Source organism: Polyodon spathula, chromosome 9 (assembly GCF_017654505.1).
Source record: "Polyodon spathula isolate WHYD16114869_AA chromosome 9, ASM1765450v1, whole genome shotgun sequence".
NCBI classification, from domain to species: domain Eukaryota; kingdom Metazoa; phylum Chordata; class Actinopteri; order Acipenseriformes; family Polyodontidae; genus Polyodon; species Polyodon spathula.
This window is the reverse complement of record NC_054542.1, coordinates 41,764,722-41,779,319: the sequence shown is the minus strand read 5'-3', so window position 1 is coordinate 41,779,319 and position 14,598 is coordinate 41,764,722. Positions and strand designations below refer to the sequence as shown.

Below are 14,598 nucleotides of genomic sequence, written 5' to 3'. Positions count from 1 at the left end.
TCAAAAGCATTGAGATTTATTGAAATGAGGCATGGGATTTAAAGTCCTTCAACAGCCCATTACTCAACCCCAATCACCAATTCACATTTCTGAAGGCTGCATCTGAGCCATTCTGCAGGATCTACACGTGAAAAGGTTTTTAATCATGGAGAATTCTGAAGAGCAGAGAGGTCCCTGTCGTGATGTTGTAAGAGTAAAACAGGCGAGAAGGTGTCATCTGTAAAATATTCACAGCTGCAGACTGAAGAATTCCATTTAGTGTGGCGAACCGGAGATAATTTGCTGGACAACTCTAAAACGGAGCAGTGGGAATGTTTCACAAAGGGTTTTTGGCACGAAACGCTGTTCTTGATGCCGGCACATTAGCAATGATCTTTGTAACGATTGCATCATTACAGTTTAATGAGTTTAAAGTTCACTGGCACTAGAGCACATTGCTGAAATGCAGTGATAGACTGGCAGTCATTTTTTTTTCGGTTTTCGTTGGTGCAGATATTATTCTAATAAAACAAAAAGGAAAGGTATATTTATTTTCAAGTGAGTACATTTACTGAAAATCCACTTTTCATCCCCTCGGTTATAAATTGTTGGAGAATGGTAATGCTGTATTGCATATAAATAGAGTAACCAGCTGAATTCAGATATAAAAAAAAAAAAAAAATGAAATGAAACCTTTGGCTTGCTGAGCTGCTTTGATAAGTAACTGTGGTAATACGAGCCGGTGATATTTTTGCTCAGTCACAACAGGATTTTGTGGGCTTGTATGTTTGGATTGATAACAGGGTCTGAGGATCATTTACACAGTGCTTGTGCATGTTACTGTATGTGGTGTTTACCAGTTACCCTCTCCCTCCTAAACCCATTTACCACAAAGAACTGGACTTGCTGTACAGACAGAGGGACTCTGTGCCCCAGCCCTGGCACCTAAATGCATTCCATTCGGTCGGCTTCATTCAGATGGATTGACTTTTTATTCTTGGTTAATTGGCAGAGGTCCTAATGACTCCAATCATTCAGTATTATGATCCAGTAAAGGAAAAGCGAATTCAGTGTTTTATAATGTAAAGACAACGCTGACAGTAACAAAGAATATAATAAGTAACCTTGGCATGCTGCCTCGGCCTACAAATACGAAACAAGAAACTGGAAGTACAGCTCATTCAAATATGAACGTGGCCAAACTAGTGCTGCCGCCTTACTGCAGGTCAGCCAGCGCAATGTCAACACTGCTGTGATGACTTCAGCCCAGGAGAGGAGTGTTGTTTGAGTAGGGCCTCTTCCTGGCATCATTTTAGATATGTTCAGATGGTTCAGGATGTGAAAAAAAAGCTCAAGAAAAACAGGAAGCTTGGCATATTACATTAGTTTTTTATTACTACTCTGAACTTGTTAAATCTCTTCTTATTGTTAAATTTAGGATGTTTATACCTTGTATGAACCCTGCCTGTTCAGCTGAGTTCAGATGCAGTACACTATCTGATGCCCCCCACCCCTATCTGGCATTTGTGGGTTTGAATCTCCATACCAGACCCAAGGTTAGATAAACGACTCGGTGAATGAGTGAATGAATGAATGAATGATCTGCTGAAGAGATGCTGATAAGCCATTGGTTTTATATAGTTCTTTGTTTTACAGTAACCCTGCTTTAAAGAACAGGCCTGATTACTACATGGCATACTACATGGCATGTATAATATATATATAATATATATATATATATATATATATATATATATATATATATATATATATATATATATATATATATATATATAATGTTATAATATATATATTATAAATATTATATATAAAAAATCGTATACATTCATCTACAGTAATTAACCTAATTTGAGATTTTGATGATTTCTGCCTACTTATAACTTAAGTGCCGGGCTGGTATAAAGTTGCTTACCTTGGGGAATATCTATACACTGTGTGGTTTTATTAAGATCAGCCCTCTAGATTGCCATGCTAGATAAGCCACAATGTGTGGATATACCCTAATCAGCTGGGTACTACTGAGGTACAGTAAGGAATATTTTTTATCACCTGCAAAGGTTGCATATCCCCAGTTACAGCAATATAATAGGCTTACTATAATGTATGCCACACTTGGCGGTTTTACTTCTTAATAACCTTGCCCCCAATTGTGATGTAATCTGGCTAGCACGAGTTATTGAGAGTATCAGAATCTGCTTGATTTTAATATGCTGGTTGAGTTGTCTTTACTTGTCCAGCTGAGATTTTATACTGTAGTGCTTTCGTACCACTAAAATCCGTCAATGAGTTGGGATGGCATTTTTATTTCCCTGAGTTAATGCCATGGTTCCCGGGCAGATCCATTTCCAGTGACTGAACTGCCTGCTCTGTCGGGGTGCTCATCTTTTCTCTCACTTCATCCAGATCTGTTGTCTGATCAGTTTTCCTCACTAAAGCTCGTGAAGCTGACGGCCTGACTGCTCTTCCTCATTAACCCTCCGGAAGCTCAATGAATTCATTCCTGTTCTCTTAACAGATTCCCAGCTTTTTCACCGCAGGCTAACTGCACACAAATCCTCACTCATTCCGTGTAGAGAAAGGAACGGCAATCGGAAAGTCTTTCTTAATTGGTGTCGCCAAGTGAGCCAGGCTTCACGTGTACAATAGTGCCGTTGAATACATAATAGTTATTGGTAATTCATAAATGTATTTGAAATGAAGATTCCCTGGGTTCAAATCCATCTTGCTTTCACAGCATCAGGGAATCCATCCATTTTTTTTGATGAATAGAAAATATTTTATCCACAGACCAGGGAAACCTCAGGGAAACTCCAGAGTCAGCCCATGTGCTTCTTTCCACCCTGCCCTGGAGTGACCTCTTGCAATCAGGGGTGCAGATGTTCATCCTTGCAAGGCCTGTAAAGGTGGCTCCAATGATGACTGTGGAATATGTAACCCTGGTAACTGTCATAAGAACATAAGAAAGTTTACAATCGAGAGGAGGCCATTCGGCCCATCTTGCTCGTTTGGTTGTTAGTAGCTTATTGATCCCAAAATCTCATCAAGCAGCTTCTTGAAGGATCCCAGGGTGTCAGCTTCAACAACATTACTGGGGAGTTGATTCCAGACCCTCACAATTCTCTGTGTAAAAAAGTGTCTCCTATTTTCTGTTCTGAATGCCCCTTTTTCTAAACTCCATTTGTGACCCCTGGTCCTTGTTTCTTTTTTCAGGCTGAAAAAGTCCCTTGGGTCGACACTGTCAATACCTTTTAGAATTTTGAATGCTTGAATTAGGTCGCCACGTAGTCTTCTTTGTTCAAGACTGAACAGATTCAATTCTTTTAGCCTGTCTGCATATGACATGCCTTTTAAGCCCGGAATAATTCTTTGCACTCTTTCTAGAGCAGCAATATCTTTTTTATAGCGAGTTGACCAGAACTGCACACAATATTCAAGATGAGGTCTTACTAGTGCATTGTACAGTTTTAACATTACTTCCCTTGATTTAAATTCAACACTTTTCACAATGTATCCGAGCATCTTGTTAGCCTTTTTTATAGCTTCCCCACATTGTCTAGATGAAGACATTTCTGAGTCAACAAAAACTCCTAGGTCTTTTTCATAGATTCCTTCTCCAATTTCAGTATCTCCCATATGATATTTATAATGTACATTTTTATTTCCTGCGTGCAGTGCATTATACTTTTCTCTATTAAATGTCATTTGCCATGTGTCTGCCCAGTTCTGAATCTTGTCTAGATCATTTTGAATGACCTTTGCTGCTGCAACAGTGTTTGCCACTCCTCCTACTTTTGTGTCGTCTGCAAATTTAACAAGTTTGCTTACTATACCAGAATCTAAATCATTAATGTAGATTAGGAATAGCAGAGGACCTAATACTGATCCCTGTGGTACACCACTGGTTACCACACTCCATTCTGAGGTTTTTCCTCTAATCAGTACTTTCTGTTTTCTACATGTTAACCACTCCCTAATCCATGTACATGTGTTTCCTTGAATCCCAACTGCGTTCAGTTTGAGAATTAATCTTTTGTGCAGGACTTTGTCAGAAGCTTTCTGGAAATCTAAATAAACCATGTCATATGCTTTGCAATTATCCATTATCGATGTTGCATCCTCAAAAAAATCAAGCAAGTTAGTTAGACACGATCTCCCTTTCCTAAAACCATGTTGACTGTCTCCCAGGACCCTGTTACCATATAGGTAATTTTCCATTTTGGATCTTATTATAGTTTCCATAAGTTTGCATATAATAGAAGTCAGGCTTACTGGTCTGTAGTTACCTGGTTCAGTTTTGTTTCCCTTTTTGTGGATCGGTATTACGTTTGCAATTTTCCAGTCTGTCGGTACCACCCCTGTGTCAAGAGACTGCTGCATGATCTTGGTTAGCGGTTTGTAAATTACTTCTTTCATTTCTTTGAGTACTACTGGGAGGATCTCATCCGGCCCAGGGGATTTGTTTATTTTAAGAGCTCCTAGTCCCTTTAACACTTCTGCCTCAGTTATGCTAAAGTTATTTAAAACTGGATAGGAACTGGATGACATGTGGGGCATGTTGTCAGTATCTTCCTTTGTAAAAACTTGTGAAAAGTAATCATTTAATATATTTGCTATTTTTTTTTTCTTCATCTACGATTTTGCCATTTGTATCTCTTAAACATTTAATCTCCTCTTTTGAATGTTCTCTTGCTGTTGTAATATTGGAAAAACATTTTGGAATTGGTTTTAGCTCCCTTAGCAATGTTCATTTCTATTTCTCTCTTGGCCTTTCTAACTTCCTTTTTGACTTGCGTTTGCAGTTCTGTGTACTCTTTCTGCGTACTTTCTTTTTGGTCCTTTTTTAATGCTCTGTAAAGTGCCTTTTTTCGCTGAATATTTTTTTTAATTGATCTATTAAACCATTTTGGCAATTTAGTTTTACATTTAGATTTGTCTACTTTAGGGATATAATTGTTTTGCGCCTCTAGTACTACATTTTTGAAGAACAACCATCCTTCTTCTGTGGGTGTTTTCTCTATTTTACTCCAATCTACTTCTGTTAGTCTCTGTTTCATACCTTCATAGTTTGCTTTTCTAAAATTGTAAACCTTAGCTTTAGTCATTACTTTTGGGGATTTAAAAAACACTTCAAATGAGACCATGTTGTGGTCTGAGTTTGCCAGTGGTTCTCTGACCTCTGTTTTAGTTATTCTATCTTCGTTATTTGAAAAGACTAAATCAAGGCATGCCTCCCCTCTAGTCGGTGCCTTGACAAATTGTGTTAGGAAGCAGTCATTTGTCATTTCCACCATTTCTATTTCATCCTTCGTGCTACCCACCGGGTTTTCCCATTTTATTTGGGGGAAGTTGAAATCCCCCATTAGTATGGCTTCTCCTTTGCTACACGCATTTCTAATGTCATTGTATAACAGATTATTTTGCTCACCGTCTGAATCTGGCGGTCTATAGCATGCTCCTATTATTATGCCCTTTGAATTTTTGTCCGTTATTCTGACCCATATTGATTCGGTTTTATTTTCTTTGTCCAGGTTTAACACCTGGGCTTCAAGACTGTTTCTTATGTATAGCGCTACCCCTCCTCCTCTTCTGTCCTGCCTGTCTTTCCTATACAGTGTATACCCACAAATATTATATTCGTCCCCATCACTCTCAGACAACCACGTTTCTGTAACACCTATCACATCATAGTTACCTGTTAGTGCAGTAGCTTCAAGTTCTAGAATTTTGTTTCTGATACTTCTAGCATTTAGATAAATACATTTAATGGTTGTCTTACCTGAGTTGTTGTTCTTGTTTTGATGCGGTCTCCCTTCTGTTTTTTTGTTGATTTCTCCCCCCTTCCTTTCTAGTTTAAATGCTTCTGAACCTGCTCGAGGATCTTTTCTCCAAGTAGACTGGTTCCCTTTTTATTTAAATGCAGTCCATCCCGTCTATACAGATAGTCCTTGTTGTAGAATGTGGTCCAATGATCAAGATAGGTGAAGCCTTCCCGTGTGCACCACGTCTTCAGCCATGCGTTTTGATTAATTATTTCCAGCTGTCCATATGGTCCTTTGCAAGGTGCCGGTAGTATACCAGAAAATATCACAGTTTTGGTTTTCTCTTTTAATTTCCTTCCTAGCTCTCTGAATTTGTTTTGCAGGGATTTTGGTCTGTCTCTTCCAATGTTGTTTGTACCGATGTGGACGACTACTACCGGGTCGTCTCCTGTTCGTTCTAGGAGCCTGTCCACGTTCTCAGTGATGTGCTTGACCGAGGCTCCCGGAAGGCAGCACACTGTTGTAGTAAGGGGGTCCAAACTGTGAATTGAACTTGCTGTGTTTCTCAATATGGAGTCCCCAACAATCATGACCTCCCTTCTTTTTGCTGTCTGGTCACCACTGTCAATGGGGTCCTGGATGTTGTTCCTTTCATTCTCTTGTTGTTGGTTCTGCTCATCAAAATTCTGAAGTGACTCAAATCTGTTGGTTGTTTTGATTTCTGGTGGTTGTGTTTGACGAAGTTTCTTTTTTTCCCTGCTTCTGCCTACCTGAACCCAGCTGTTCTGACCTTCTATCTCCCTGGTGGCTTTCAGTCTGTTAGGGGTGATGCAGACTTCCATGAATTGTGGGTGTGCCAGTTCCTCAAGATCCTGTTGCTGTCTCACTTCTTCCAGCTCCATTTCTAGCATACTTACTAGTTTACGCAAATCCTCGATCGCGCGGCACTTTACGCACACTTGGTTTAGCTCCGCTGGGTTTTCTCGGATTTCCCACATCAAGCAGGTGTCACAGATTACTGGTTTGAAGACCATGTTGAGGGTTTTTTTGAAGTTTAGTTTCTTCTGCAGCTGTCAACCTGCTTTCAAACTGCTTCTAAACTGCTCTGTACTTTTCCACGCCTGTACTTCTCCCACTCTCTGTCGCTTCCACTCGCTGTCGCTGGGAAGACTGCCTCGTTTAACTGCGTTGTTCTGCTGTGCTGTTGGCTCCTCCCCTCGCCCGTGTCTCAGAACGGCGCTGAATTTGAATCAGCTGCTCCGAGTTTCAGCTTGTTTGTTGTCAGAAAAACACACGCGGCTGTTTGACTTTGAGCTGCTGCTGTGTTTCCCCAATGTCCTCTGTTTTCTGATTAGAGCAATTCAAGATGCAATTTCTCCTTTCTGCTTCTAAACTGCTCTGTACTTTTCCATGCCTGTACTTCTCCCACTCGCTGTCGCTTCCACTCGCTGTCGCTGGGAAGACTGCCTCGTTTAACTGCGTTGTTCTGCTGTGCTGTTGGCTCCTCCCCTCGCCCGTGTCTCAGAACGGCGCTGAATTTGAATCAGCTGCTCCGAGTTTCAGCTTGTTTGTTGTCAGAAAAACACACGCGGCTGTTTGACTTTGAGCTGCTGCTGTGTTTCCCCAATGTCCTCTGTTTTCTGATTAGAGCAATTCAAGATGCAATTTCTCCTTTCTGCTTCTAAACTAATCTGTACTTTTCCACGCCTGTACTTATCCCACTCGCTGTTGCTTTCACTCGCTGTCGCTGTCAATCACCTGGGGACCCTCCTACGCCAACAGCTGGTATATACAAATCATTGTAAACCTGGCTGGATATGAACTATTCACCTAGTGATGAAAGAGGAGAGCTTGAGCTGCAAACCACTTTCACTTCAGTCCAGTATTAAAAGCTAATAACCACCCGCTTTGCTTCTCCAGGTAAGGTGGCTGTAAAGAAGGAAGACCTGCAGAAGTACCATGGGCGGGACACATGGTTTCAGTTCCAGCATGTGGACGCTGATTCGGAAGTGCAGGTAAACCAATGTGTTTAAACTGTTCTTTTCTATTAACTTTGATCTGGGGAAATGCTTTTTTAAGGAAAACTCAAAGGTATGCAGCAAACAGAGGTTGCACGTGGATGTGTTAATCTGATCATAGTTTTGTTTATTGAATGATGTATATTTTCCTAAAATGCCTATTCCCCATCAAAATGAATTGGGCCACAGTGTAACTAGTTTTCTATAGGCTGTTGCTGAAGCATATTCCTGTTTCTCGATGCAGTATTTGATGAAACTTGTTTGGTTTCTGGCTGAATTAATAGGAGTTTTGTCTCAGAGGGATGAGCAGAGCTTGTGGTGCTGTATAAAGGGCACATTGTTCATCCTGAAGCCTCCCCTGCTACTTGCGTCACTAGTATAAATCTCGAGCCACGACCTGGAAGCAAGCTGTAGGGTCTGTCAGGTTAAGGGTGATCACAGGGTACAGTTAAGAGTGCTTTAAATAGCATTTGACACTTGGAATTCAGCGCTAAATGAGATTAAATGAATTGTCAAGAATGTTTTCACTACTGGTCATATGAAACCTGGGAACACACTAAGTTGGATCCCATTCTCAAAAAGCCACTGTCCTCTTACAGTGTCTGTATTGGGGAGTGTCCTGCAACATTTCTTTAACCAGTTTCTATCAATTTTGCTGGGAATTCACCTCCTTTAATGTCAAATCCTATTAATGCAAACTTCTTTCCTTGTCTCTGGAGCAGTCTGAATTGGTCCCTGTTCATAAGACATTAACTAGATGTTCGCAAAGCTTCTTTACCAACACTCTGTACAAGTTTCAAGAACAACTTTGTTTAATTAATTTAATACTACTAAAAGAGACTGGACACGTTCAATGACAAATGTTTAGGTTTTTTTTTTTTTTTCAGTGATAGTGTCAGTTTGAGAATGCTCAGTTATGCAATTGCATTACTAGCATGTGGCAAGGAGTTCCCCTGTTGTAATGTAGAATTTCAGTGGTTGGTAGGGATAGGAATAAAACTTCTATTGCATAGCAGTTTGATCCTTTCCTGATTTTAGTAAGACACAACTGAGCTTGTTACCTATACAGTGTACCTAATCAGGCTTGTAGTAAAACCTGGAATGGGTGCAACTGTTATGCAATAGGAGTCTTATTTACATCCTTGGGTTGGTGATGCACAGTTTATTTTGTTCTGCTTAATGGTGGTAAACTATTTCTAGGCAGCGGGGAAAGCTTGCTGCTAAATCTGCATTAGGGTGATGCACTCAAACTTGACTGAGATTTTTTATTTATTATAATGTACTAAACCAAGATAGAATGTATTAAATGAACATCAATTAACCCGTTAGTAGCAATGTAGTGTCAAACTGAACACGATTGTGAGACACTGCAGCCTTAAAAGCCCATCCTGTCTTGAGGGGCAGCTGAATCTGTTCTGACTGGTTTATCCTAAGGCAGTATTGTCAGAGATAGCAGGAACAGGAGGTTTCTGTTGGGAAGCGAGCGGGTTATTACAGTGGAAGCAGGCATGCGATAGTACAGGACTGTTTACCAGAACGACCCCCTTACAGATGGAGACTTGCAAGGATGTTGCCTGGACCCGGGAATGTAAAAATAATAGAGCCCGGTGAGAACACAGCTCCAGTTAGCGATGCCTACGCTAGTCTGAGCTTTCTACATTCCTGCCATTTGGCAAGCTTTACAGGAGATGCACAGGGGTTTTGCTAAAGCTTGCAGATGTTCAGCTGCTAACTGTTCATGCAGCCAAGCACAATTAACATCAGTCCACCTGGTCCCTTTTGAGGAAGTACAGTATAAGCTGCATTTTTCAACTGAAACCAAAAAGGGAACCATTTCTCACAGCTGTCTGTCTGTCTGCCTGTCTGTCAGACTCAGTCTGCTTAATAAGGTTCGTGGATCAGTATCTTAACGTGTAATCTGTCCCTGTAATGTCTCTGTATGTATGTAGAAATGGTATGTGTTTAGAAAAGCATTCTAAAAGTCTTTCGATTTAACTGTATAGAAGGTGCAGAGGAAGCTCATATTGGGTCTCTTCACCACATAGGAAGTTATTTGGGTGTGACAACAGCCTTTGCCTATGAATCTTACAGTAAATATTTCTTTGTGCTTGTTTATACACAGCAGATTACTTTAATGTGGTGAAAAAGGCGGTGACATGTAACAGGGTAGGTCTCGCACTTAGTTAAATACAAAGATAAACGATAGTCACAAAGCAACGTCTGCTTATTTAATTTCAAAACAAAACTGAGAATTAACCAAATAATCCACCTAAGACTACAAAAAACCCCACCAAAACTAGGAAACTTTTGTGAACAATACCATCGCCAACTGCTTGTGAGTGAGTTGACAGCTGGATCACTCCTTGCTGGCTAACGTTGTGTGTAACTGTATGGTCTTGTCATAGGTGTCAGTAAAGGGCACCAAACCGTCTACCACCTTGAATAACATTCAATCACATTTTTCATCGCTACATCAAAAATACAAAACAGTGAATGTTGGCTGGAGAAGGAAGCGGATAAATGAAAGAAGTGCTGGGTATTTAAAATCTACTGTACACTGTTTTAGGTTAAGCCATTGAGTGTATGCCTATAAAACATGGTTCATGTATATTTCTCCCAGCCTTGAACTCAGGTTAATTTATTCATGTCATAACTGAGTAGCCATTTTGTAGTCAAATGACAGGGCTGCAGTACATCAGTGACTGTTAGACAAATCGGGTTAATGTAACATTACAAATATGTGTAGGAAAACAAAGCCTAACAAAGGTTATACAGTATTGCTGTCCAGTGAGGCGCATCCATTGTAGCGCTCTGGGGTAAATGAATTCAGATGGGCTCTGCTGATTGCACAGCGATGAGGTCGTGATTTTCAGGTCTGCTCACGGAGCCCCGCAGCGTGAAGTGCATCTGCACCAGTGTAATCTGCCCGCTCTGGAGGCAGTGAAGCATTCTGTCATATCTGGGTCTTGGGGATGTACCTAAACAAAAATCTGGGTTTGAAATCTGGCTTGGTGAAACTTATGGTATGGCACACAAACGCACACTATAATGTGTATAACCATAAGTTGCATTCAGTGCTCAGTACTGATTGAAGCCTTTCAGATGTTGCAATACTGTCTATGTTAAAAGGTACCCAGGCATTGCTTACAGTGTCCAGTCAAGAAGTTATTGCTGCAGTGTATTACTGATGTTCACCCACTGCCCTTCTTTTTGCTTCGTGCAGGTATGCATAAGTCATATTCCTGAACAACACCAGTAAAGACTGGGGATTTGTGTTGCAGTGTAGTAACAGCGTACAGCAGGGATATTTCATACTGTAAATGAGACACTTGTCATCTGTTTTTCAGGGCAAGGTCCACCTGGAACTTCGACTCAGTGAAGTCATTACAGACAGTGGTGTCGTATGCCATAAGCTGGCAGCCAGGTGAGTGAAGGCCCTGAAGGCTAGATTAATGAAACGGTTCCAGAACTTTGCATTTCCAGACTGCAGATTCACAGGGGTGCGTACAGTGCTACAATTAGTTGACTAATAAAGTGAGTTTTTAATTAGGATTTTTTAAAGATGCTTAGGCATACCTTGAGCTGTCTGAAATAAACTGAGAACACTCAGTTGAGCCGTGATACCTGTGTGCTACTATAGCTTGTATACATTTTCCAACCACTAGCTGTAGCGGTTTCACTTTCTGAAATGTTTCATCAAAGTTTTGCACATACAGTAAATTGTCACTACAGTACTTTGATTTGACTCTGTGAAACCAGGTAAAACTGATGTTGATTTTATAGTGCAACACAATGTTTAATCTGCCACGGATTACATTTCTTACTTTCTGAAACTTAAAAAAGCATGGCTTGTGAAGATGTTACAATGTGAAATGCAGAAAGGTGGTGATTTTCAGGAAACTATAGATGTGCATCAATAGTCATCGGAAGAGGAACCAGTCTGAATGGAAACTACTTTAATATCACTTTCTTAGTTTCACAATCATTTATGTTGGTATATTATGTATGAGAAAGTGGTTTCAGAGCAACAGAGAAGGGGTGGCAGTATATCTGCACAAGTGAGAAATTGCATGGTATATCATATTGTAATAGAGGTATGCATCATTTGTTTCATGGTACAAGACCAAAAGCACAACAAAAGTTCAATAAATGGTTCTTGAATGAAGAATAACTGTTTTATAGTTGCCTTAAATACATACTCTCCCTGCATCCATTTAATTTGTCTTTAACGACATAGTCAAACGTTAAATGACCATTTGATCTTATTATGCAACCTTTCCAACCTTATCTGCAAGAAAAGCCACACCAATGACCAGACAGATATGTAACTCTCCCAGTCTGTAGAGAAGGAGATTTAGAAGTTACACACCATTGGAAATCTATACTTTTTCATGAGATGCTCTGTGGTTTAAAGTGACCAGTTACATTATTGGTCAAGGACATTTTGTAGGGTATCTGGAGCAATTATCATGCATTCAGTTCACCTTCATGTACATGTCGATAGGCCAGTTTTTTGCATGTTCTGCCCATAATAACGGCCATGTACCTCTTAGTCTTTTGTAGTTCTCTATTAATTATTGTCTGTTATCTGTCCCTGTGCATAGAGTTTATTCATCAATGTCTTTGTATGTTTTGTATCTTTGTGTGTTTAGAAAAGCATTTAAATAGTCTTCCGATTTAATATCGCAGTACGTGTCGTATCATGACATAAGTATGTTGTTACACCCCTAGTGAGAAACCACAGGGGAAGCAGTCCACAGCCCCTTCGAATGCTGTTTGCTTTAGACAGTTAAGTAAACCACAAAAGGGTTATCATACTGTTCATTTCTATCACACCTCTTTCCTGAAAATCTTTTTTTTCTTCACATTATGCGGGATAGAAGTATGTTGCTTTTACTCATTCTGCATGCTGACAGGAACAATGGTGTATTGTTAGTTTAAATTTTTTGCCTGTCCTGGCTTTTCACATCAGTTAAACCTCCACTTAGGAAAGCTACTTTCCAACAGAAAAAACAAGCCATCCTAGACTGTGTTATTGAATGCATTACCGCTGTGAGTCATAGTGGCACATAATACAAAACAAATCCATTCACTCTCGCTTTACCAAGGTCACATGAAGTTCATTCTGTCTCCAACAGAATTGTACTGAAGCAAAAAAAAATATTACAAAAATTACTTCATTTGGTGTTCATTACCAATGTCTTAAAAATAAGGATTGAAAATCAGTTGGCCACTTTAAGCTGCTGTCTTGGAAATAAAAAAACAACACTTGAGAGCAATACAAATGGCAGGTGCTGGCAAGATTCTAGGCCCACCACCTTGACTACCACCACTCAATATTCTTTGTTAATACTTCAAATTCATCTTGAGGAAAGGTTCCATCAACAAGTGACATTTAAAACGGCCACATTTCTACAGGGACAGACAACACCGCTTGGATTCCTCTGTTCAAATCTGAATGTTTTGTGTCTCGTGTCTCCGTCTCTTCCTCCCTCCCTCTCTCCCACCCTCCATCCACAGAATCCACGCAAAGTGTCAAACTACCTTTATAATCACCATGTACAGTGGGATGAATCATTTTTGGACAACATCTAAATCTGTGAATATTTTGCACAATAATTGATTTGGACCAATTGTTTAAGGTTACAAACTTGAAATGAATTCACAGAAATGTATCTTTTTTTTTTTTTTGTATGTGTGTGTGTGTGTTTATTTTCCTATACAAGTGTTGGTACACCTGTAATAAACATTCTTTCCCCCTCGAACAGTAACTAGTATGCTAGCTCCCCAGCCTCCTAATGTTATAGGAACACTGCACTACATTGTAGAGAGGAGTTGTCTGATGAAGCTGTATGCCAATGACTGACTATTAAAGCATAGTGTTGCTTTCTCAATGTTGTCATTATCCCCGCAATGTTGAATCCTGCTACATAATAATCAATTTCTCTCCACTGTTCTTTGTTGTGTTTTCACACTAATAAGGGCCTCATTAATTCAGAACCAAAGCCTGGATTCCTGGTTAGAGTGTCATGTAACTGATTGACAAAAATTGAATAGTTAATAGATTGTGTCATTTAATGTGAGTGTTGGTGCCCCCCAGGTGGGTACTTGAGGTTTTAAAATAGAATTAACTGCAGAACATGACTGAATATAAGCAAAGCGATGAGTGATTCATTTACAGTACAATTCAATTTCCTTCTCACCCACAAGCCACAAGAATGGGAATGAGAGCTCTGGTGCCTTCCTAGCCGACATCATGACCTATATATTGTACGTTAGAAAGCCTGTTTTGAATCTGCATTTTATACACTTTTCTGTGTGCGCTGCAAGGGTGTGTACTTGCACATGAGCTGGATTGATTTTCCTGTACTGCATGTTGTGTAAGTAGCAAAGTAAGTAGTATTATACAATTTATTCATTCATTTATGTATTTATTTACTAATTTTATTTATTTATTTTGGGGAGTGCTGTGGGCAGGGGAGTTTCAAGGTGTACAGAGTCACTGCTGTGGACCAAACCCAAAAGCTAGCCACCAAGCTTTTAAGGCCTCTTGTTCCTTGCTTTGACCACAGCTGGATGTAACCAGTGCTACTTGTCCGCCAACTTTCATAATCACTAAATTCACAATGGGTGAACTGAACAGGCCCCCCAAAAAATCCTGGTAAATTATTTATGAGAGAGAGAGAAACGAGAGCGAACAAGATGAGTCATTCTTTGATTGCCAGGCTTTACCAGCTTCCTGCTGGGTTATAATTTATAATATGTAAACGAGTCCAAATCACTTTCTAAACTAGCTAAGAAAGCATCTCGTCAGGAGGCAT

General features: G+C 39.9%; 1 protein-coding gene across 2 annotated transcripts in view; it reads left to right on the top strand.

Moving 5' to 3' along the window:
• Positions 1-14,598, top strand: part of LOC121320890 (ras GTPase-activating protein 3) — a 70,249-nt gene that overhangs the window by 28,112 nt on the left and 27,539 nt on the right. For both annotated transcript variants that reach the window (XM_041259651.1, XM_041259652.1), the window contains exons 4-5: positions 7,680-7,774; positions 11,125-11,201. In XM_041259651.1, coding sequence (XP_041115585.1) covers positions 7,680-7,774; positions 11,125-11,201 — 172 coding nt within the window. The remainder of the gene's footprint in view (positions 1-7,679; positions 7,775-11,124; positions 11,202-14,598) is intronic.